The sequence below is a fragment of the Cinclus cinclus genome, chromosome 6 (genome assembly GCF_963662255.1).
Source record: "Cinclus cinclus chromosome 6, bCinCin1.1, whole genome shotgun sequence".
Classification (NCBI taxonomy): domain Eukaryota; kingdom Metazoa; phylum Chordata; class Aves; order Passeriformes; family Cinclidae; genus Cinclus; species Cinclus cinclus.
Window position 1 is genome coordinate 39,864,497 of NC_085051.1, and position 7,246 is coordinate 39,871,742.

The following is a 7,246-nucleotide window of genomic DNA, read 5'->3' on the forward strand; positions in this document are numbered from 1 at the left end:
CGGCTTTGGCAACAAGATCCCGCTCCGAGGGCCGTCATCCACTCGGCCCCTCCATCCGACATACATTCCACACAGGAGGTGAAATCAAAGCAATTTTATTCTACAGAAAATATGAAGTTCTGCAATAAAATAATTTGTTTCTGAGGCATTTAGTGCACAAATATAATGTTTTTAGCAATGTTTTCTATTGGCATTGATCCTGTCATTTCCTTCACATGAGCACCACACTCTACAAACTTCAGATCTGTACAACTCCCCAAACTACGTACACTTGGAAACACATTCTGCCCCTGAACAACCCCTTTAACAGAGACAACATAGCTCTTCCTCTACCCACTGGAATTCTGCAAAAAGCTGAGCACCAAACTAACAGTGCAGAATAAACAATAAATTAGAAATTTAATAAAATAAAGCTCTCTATAGCTGAACATTGGCTGAGTGAATGACGAAGAGGGGAAATGTTCTGTGAGGGCAGCTCACTCTCCAGACTTTGCTTCTTCCTAGATAAAGTCACTTCAAAATCTGGAATTCCTTGTGATCCAGCGCCTCGATCTTCTTCTCATTGCTGAACTCTGCTCGGCTGATACGGGACTGGGGACTTCCTATCTTCCTGAGCCATTCTTGCAGCTCCCGCACCCTGGCAGCTGGACCCTGGATTTGCCCCTGAACAGTGCCATGGCTCGTGTTTTGGACCCAGCCAACAAGCCCCAGCTTCTTGGCCTCCCCCTGAGAATACAATGCAGAGCAAAATTAAGTTAGTCCAATAAGAGAGCAATAGAACAACATTCACATACAGGAGCCAATTTTGTCGGCAGGACAACAGACCTCCAAGGAAGTTCCTGTGGCTCAGGCAGCAGGAAAACAGCAGAGGATTCACTCAACTAAATATATTCTTTCACGTGAAAAACTAGGGCTGAAACTCAGCCTTCAGTCATGCTTACATAACCCGGCCGGGCTGCCAGCAGCACCGCGGTATCAGTCGCCTTCAGCAGCAGCCGGAGCTGGGCCCTCGGCCGCTGCCACGACCCCACCCGCAGAGACAGCGGGCTGACAGCGGGCGCGGCGCACGGCGGCAGGCAGGGCAGACCGCCCCCGGGGACTGCAGCACGCACCTGGGTGTACTTGCGGAAGAACACGCCCTGCACCTTGCCGTGCACCTCGTAGTCCACGGACATCAAGCCATCGCCGTCCGCCATGGCGGCACCGCCTCCGCCTCTCGCTTCTCCTGCGGCTGCAGCCGCCGCGCGCCACGATGCGCCTGCGCGGTGGCTCCGGGGGCGTGGCCTCCCTCCTGCGGCCAATGAAGAACCGTAGCGGGGTGGGGCCGGACCCTCACTCGCCGCCTCACGGGGGATGCACGTCGGACCGCCTCATGAATAATGCATCAGGGCCGCCTCACGGGGGATGCACGTCGGACCGCCTCATGAATAATGCATCAGGGCCGCCCACGAGCGCCTGGCTCGTGCCGTAATGGAACGGCCACGCGGCCGGGACCCGATCCAGGGGCGCGCGCCGGCCGGAGCGGCGCCGGTCTCCCGGCAACCGCCACCAGCAGTGCGCGGGGCGGCGCGGCGGGCGCAGCTCGCGCAGGGCACGGCTCCGCGCCGGGGCCCCGGGAGCCGCGGGCAGCTACAGCTGAAGCGGCAGGAGGGGTCGAGTCTCTCGGGCCATAAGCGCGGCGTGTGGCGACGCAGCTTGCCGAGGAGGGAGGCCGGCGCAGCCCCGCAGGTAACCCCTCTCGCCCCGCGGCCTGAGCATCCAGCACACCTCGGAGGATATGGTGGAATGAGCCACAGAAAGACTATGCCGAGCTTGGTCGGTCTCCTGAATGTCAGATCTATGTGACAGAGTGGTGGATCACATTGCCAGAACTGAAGGGACACGTTATGGGAAAGTACCTGGGGCGTATAACAATTCCTCTGTCGTTGCAGTATATTTCTGCTGCTACCATGATAAGGCAGGGGCGCAGACAGAAAAGAAATACAAGTGTGTCTTATTTCTGGCTGCATAAATTGTTGGGACTTGAAGAAGCAGCATAGGAGCTCCCTAGATGGAAGGAACGTAAAGATTTCTAGAAAGCAGGAAAGTTACAAAACCTTTACTTATTATAACCTCTGTCTGCAGCCTCCATGCATAAACTGTTAGGAAAAGATTTGTCAAGTTTTGGATAAAATTTTTTGTAATGGCTTTGCTTCTAATCTCAGGCTCTTTCTCAGGCAGTGAATGGCTTTTTTTCCACCGGTGGCTCCTGAGGTGGCAGCTACTAAGTTTTCTCCTGGTTCCCAGATGAAACACCAGAAGAACAACTTTCAGCATGGATCCATACTTGACAAAGAGGAAAGTTTAAAAGATCTCTACGCACAAAAGAACCAAAGATATTCCTATTCTAGGTCTGCAGAAAGCACTCAGGACAGGCTCAGGCATGGAGGCTTCTGGTCAGGTGGACTAGAGAGCAAGTATCTCATCAGCCAGGCCTGTACTCTGTCAGCTAAATCATTAGGCAGACATAAAGAAGGAGTGGACCGTGCCTATCCCCTGCAACCAATTTCTCACCAGAAGAGTGCAAGAGCTCCACTGCTTAACACTGGAAGTTCCCCATATGTGAAGGAAACTCCGAATTGTAGATCAAGCTCAATAAGCAAAGGGATGGTTCCAGCAGGAAGGTCTCAGTTAGCTGCAGTGCTCTGCCCTTGGACAGGAGAGCTTGGACCATCAGTTCCCCATCTATACAGGAGAGAGCTGGCCAACATCCTAAAACTGGAGGCAGATAGAAGGAACTTAGAAGAGGCAATTCAAGAGAAAAAGGCCCTTCTTGGAGAGAAGCTCAAGAGGACAGAGGAGACACTTAGGAGGATTCAAAGAGAGAAGGAGCTTATCAAGGTAGAGGAGAGAAGAGAAAGTGAAGTGGAGAGGACCAGTGAGCAAAAGGCTACAAGGCGCCCTGAGCAGAAAACTTTCAGAGCTGCAGACAAGCCGGATGTTGGGATCTTCAGTGGGGCACAGTCTGCAGAGGACACTATCCCCAAGCCTGCCACCACTCTCCACCCCCAAGAGCTGGCTGTAGGAAAACTCAAGGAGTGGCTGATGGCCACAAAATATGATAAAACAAACAACAGCAAAATTCAAGACAACATACCCATGGAGCATTTAGCTTCTTGTTCAAAAGTGGCCCCAAAACATAGCCTTTCTCTCCCTCCCCTCGCAGACAGCCACCCAGCTGCAGAGATGCTGCAAGCCAGTGCTGTGGAGCAGGAGGGCTTTGGACAGTGCAGCTTCTGCAAACGTAAGTTTCTCTGCACAAGACTCGAGAAACACATGAATATCTGTGGCAAGAACCAAGAGTCCAAGAGGAAAGTGTTTGACTCCAGCAAGGCCAGAGCTAGGGGAACAGAACTGGAACAGTATCAGCAGAGGAAGAGCTCAAGGAGTCCTCAGGTAATGTGCAGTCCCTTGGCCTCACTGGATCAACATCTACTGTTCACACTCCTTCCACTCCAACATCTGACTGAGATGCAAGCACCTTCCCATATACATGGGGCTATGGGATATAATACAGCTATTGCCTCTGAAAGGTTCTTGCCAAATGGATAAATAGATCCATTTAAAATCTCAGATGGAGACAGGAGTGCTGACTTGGCTTTATAATGTGTCAAGGGTGTACTACTGGGGAAAGCTCTTGCTGTAGTTAGGATGCATACTGGTTCTGCTGCAGTAAAGCTCTATGACATCAGGAGCTGCAGGGAGCCGACTGAAAATCCAGATAAAAATACAGTCTGTTAAAATGAAGGCAGTGGAAATATGCAGCTCTGTTCCTGCAAAGCAAATATAGCAACCCTCTTTAGTTCCTTAGCCATACTGCTTGCTTTTCCGGTTATCCTCAGGCTCTTCCTGAATACTGATGTTTCCATCAGTATTTCCTTTACATCCTCCTTTGTGCTGGTCTTTCTGAGTCCCTCTGTGGGACCTAGCTTCCCAGGCTGGGTTTTACATCAACAGGGAAGGCATGGGGATGGGTGACATGGGCTGGGCTCTGGGTGCAAATTTGAGAATGAAAGCTGATGGTGGTCCCAGTTGCCCTGACTGCCTTTCCCTTCTGCAGAGTAAAACACCACCCAGAAAGAACAACTGGAAACAGAAGCACGAGGCTCTCATCCAGATCTTGTCGCAGGCCCGCCAGGTGCAGCAGATCCTCGCTAAGGGGAGGAAGGTGTCTGACCTGCCCCCATTGCCTCCCATCGAAAATCCAGACTATGTTGCCTGCACCTACTGCGGACGCAAGTTTGCCCCCCGAGTAGCTGAGAGGCATATTCCCAAATGCAAAAACATAAAGAACAAGCCCCCACCTCCACCACAGAGGAGGCGCTGATCAGGCAGTGCCCAACTGTACCTGCTGCTGCTGGTTTTTTTCCAGATTCCCAGCTATAGACTTTTGTTTTCTGTAGTCTCAACACTGGCTGCAAGCTTCTACATACAGCAAGTGAACAGCTCAGGATGAATAAGCTGAATAACAGAACTTGTACGCTTTGACCTGCTCCCTAGGTTGCCCCACAAAAGATGCCCCTTTCCTCAGCACAAGAAACTCAGGATCAGAAATTCCAGGGGTTATAAAAGCTAGCAATAGCAGGCACTTATTGTTTGAATCCTTATGTCAATTCATGTGCATAGAACAACAGGGATACTCTGAATTAGCCAGGCCCTTGAGGCAACAGAACAACAATCACAGTCAGATTTAATTTTTTTTTTTTAATCGAGTTTTCCTGAAGGCCAAGTTGCTAGGAACCTCTAAAAAACAAAGCTTGCACCCTTCCTTAACTCATCTGCTTATATTCATCTTGATTGCTTCAATGATAGGGAACTGTGACAAAAACATATCCCTTCTTTTTTTTTCTTAAGATGCTATTTTTCTAGATTCTGATTATTAAATATATTAAACTAGTTCTCTTGTGTAAAAGTTATTTTAAATGGTCACAGAGTGGTCTGTGTCCTCACAGTAAGAATGACCACTTTGTATGAGAAAGTTGCAACAAGAAGCAAACAAGGATTAAAAAAACTCCAGCAGCTCCTTTTGCAAGTCCTCCAGTAGATAATAGCAGCAGCTCATGGGAACCTAGGGAAAGATCTAAAGCAACTAGATTAAGCTGGAATAGTCAGAAGCTGAATTAAGAAGAAATATTCCAGCCTTCAATGAGTGAACCTGACTCCTGAAAGAGGTTGGAGAGCTTCTGTCCTACAGATATGTGAGCAGAAATCTCAATCCCTTGGCACACCCTGGAAAAGCATGAAGGTCACAGAAACTATCATTGCTGCACTGTGCCAACCAACAATGCGTGTACAAACCCAAGAGAAAAAGCAAACTCAAAAGAAGGGAAAAAAATTTACTGTACCCAGACTGATCAGAGAAGCAAGAACAATGCTTTAACTTCAGGGTTTCAAAGAACAGGATAGCAAGAGGTGACAAGAGGCAGGAAAGGGGTAAACTGAAACCTTTATGCCAGCCTCCTTTAATTCATAAAAGGTATAAGTGATATGAACACACTAGTTAAAAAATTTAATACCACTGCCTAATCTTCTAATATTAACTCTGTTTCCCTTGCACTATGTTTTATTGACTATATTTAGTGGACCCCAAAGGTCAGCAGTGGATAGACACAGAAAAGCATTTGATGCTATAAAACAAACCCATGTGTCGGGGAACCTCTCATAACTGACAGGCAAATGGCTCACACTGATATTGAAAAGATTGAAACTGTAAATTAAACAAAAGTTATTAAACTTTAATCACCAGGCTTCATTTGTTACCAAAACAGTTACCTGTTTTGAGCTAAGGTGGGCAGTTCACCCTTCTTTGCTATTGTTTCAATACCCAGGAAGTCTCTGGTAACAGGTTTAAAACTTAGTAACATGTTAGATAAAGTATCAGGCTCAGCAGAGAGGTTTAGGATGCTGCTTTGCTATCATGGTTAGTTACACTGGCATTACTCAAGCTGTGCTATTCACGCCAGCTCAGCTTCCACTATTGCTCCTGCAGTACATTCCCCCTCTCAAGAGACAAGCTGCATTTTCAGCATCCAAATCTCTAGTGCATTTTAAGTCTTTAACTCCGCTCTGCCTGTCAAGATATTTCACAATTTGATAAAACTTCTGATAAAAGTGACAGGCTTTAAGTAGTGTGCAGAAAGAGGTGGCTGAGCAGGTGTCAGTCAGGTTCTCCCTTCTATGTAGGCCTTAATGATCAGTGAAGATCATCTGAGAGAAACAGGTACTTCTTCCCTTTAAGCCTCTCTTCCCATTACTCATTTCCCCACTTGGCACTCAAACTGTGGAAATAAACACACAAACACACACACACACACACAAAAAAAAGTTCTTGACGTCACTAGGAAGAGATGTAGCAGTATGAGAAAAGAATGGTTTTTTGTTTGGTTGTTGCTGGTTTCTTTTAATGAAAGGACACAGAAACTGTCTTTTTTTTTTTTTCTTTAACCGAGCAAAGAACCTAAAAGCCCTTTCACCCTCTTTCTATAAGCAAAAGAAAATAATCAAAACCAGAATGCCACAAAACCAGATGACTGTATGCATATTTCCCTTTCCTCTCTTGGAAAAAAAAATACAAGAAAGAGAGTTCAAACACAGGAGTATGAGTTTAAACATTTATTTAAACAGAAATTCCAAAACACTCCACCCTTTAACCTTTCAAAGAAAGACAACAACAAGCTAATTTTCAGCCAGAGTGTCAGAGCAGGCATAAGTTGTGTTCCTCTACAACAATTCAATAGCAATACTAGCAGGAGACCAACATGTATGGAGCTAGCACTGCAAGAAGGGGAGAAGTAAAAAGGGTTTGAAACTGCTCAAAGGCACTTCTGCCTGCCTGCCTTTCCATTTTCAGCCCAAGACAAAGGTGCTACCTTTAAACTGCTTTTTTTGTTGCATAGCTGGCTGGTGTGAAATCCGTGGTCTGTAACAGGCACAACCTGGATAGCGTGAATCCTCTAAGGCACATATGAGATTGTGGAGCAGAGGGCTCTGTCAGGAACCCTAATCCTCCACTAGATCCAAGGGGAATCCAGTCTGTGCACCTAGCTTCCCAACTGCAGAGCATTGAGAAATGAAGATAGCAGTGCACTGCAGGAGAGCGACTCTCATCAGCTTGGTGCTTGCTTATTGGACATGGCTCAGGCTCAACTTTTCAGTCCTCAAAGGCACTGTTGCATGTGACCAACGACCCTCAAGCCGGGACCCTGAC

At 47.5% G+C, this 7,246-nt stretch overlaps 2 protein-coding genes across 2 annotated transcripts; one reads left to right on the forward strand and one right to left on the reverse strand.

The window, feature by feature from the left end:
- Window positions 1–79: 79 nt before the first annotated feature.
- Window positions 80–1,251, reverse strand: ACYP1 (acylphosphatase 1). Its single transcript, XM_062495147.1, has 2 exons — window positions 1,113–1,251; window positions 80–726 (listed from the first exon to the last, which is right to left on the reverse strand). The coding sequence occupies exons 1-2, from the start codon at window positions 1,194–1,196 to the stop codon at window positions 511–513; spliced, it is 300 nt and encodes a 99-aa protein (XP_062351131.1). The 5' UTR covers window positions 1,197–1,251; the 3' UTR covers window positions 80–510.
- Window positions 1,252–2,223: 972 nt separating this feature from the next.
- Window positions 2,224–4,367, forward strand: ZC2HC1C (zinc finger C2HC-type containing 1C). Its single transcript, XM_062495145.1, has 2 exons — window positions 2,224–3,435; window positions 4,100–4,367. Exons 1-2 carry the CDS (start codon window positions 2,224–2,226, stop codon window positions 4,364–4,366), a joined length of 1,479 nt encoding a protein of 492 aa, XP_062351129.1. The 3' UTR covers window position 4,367.
- Window positions 4,368–7,246: the final 2,879 nt, after the last annotated feature.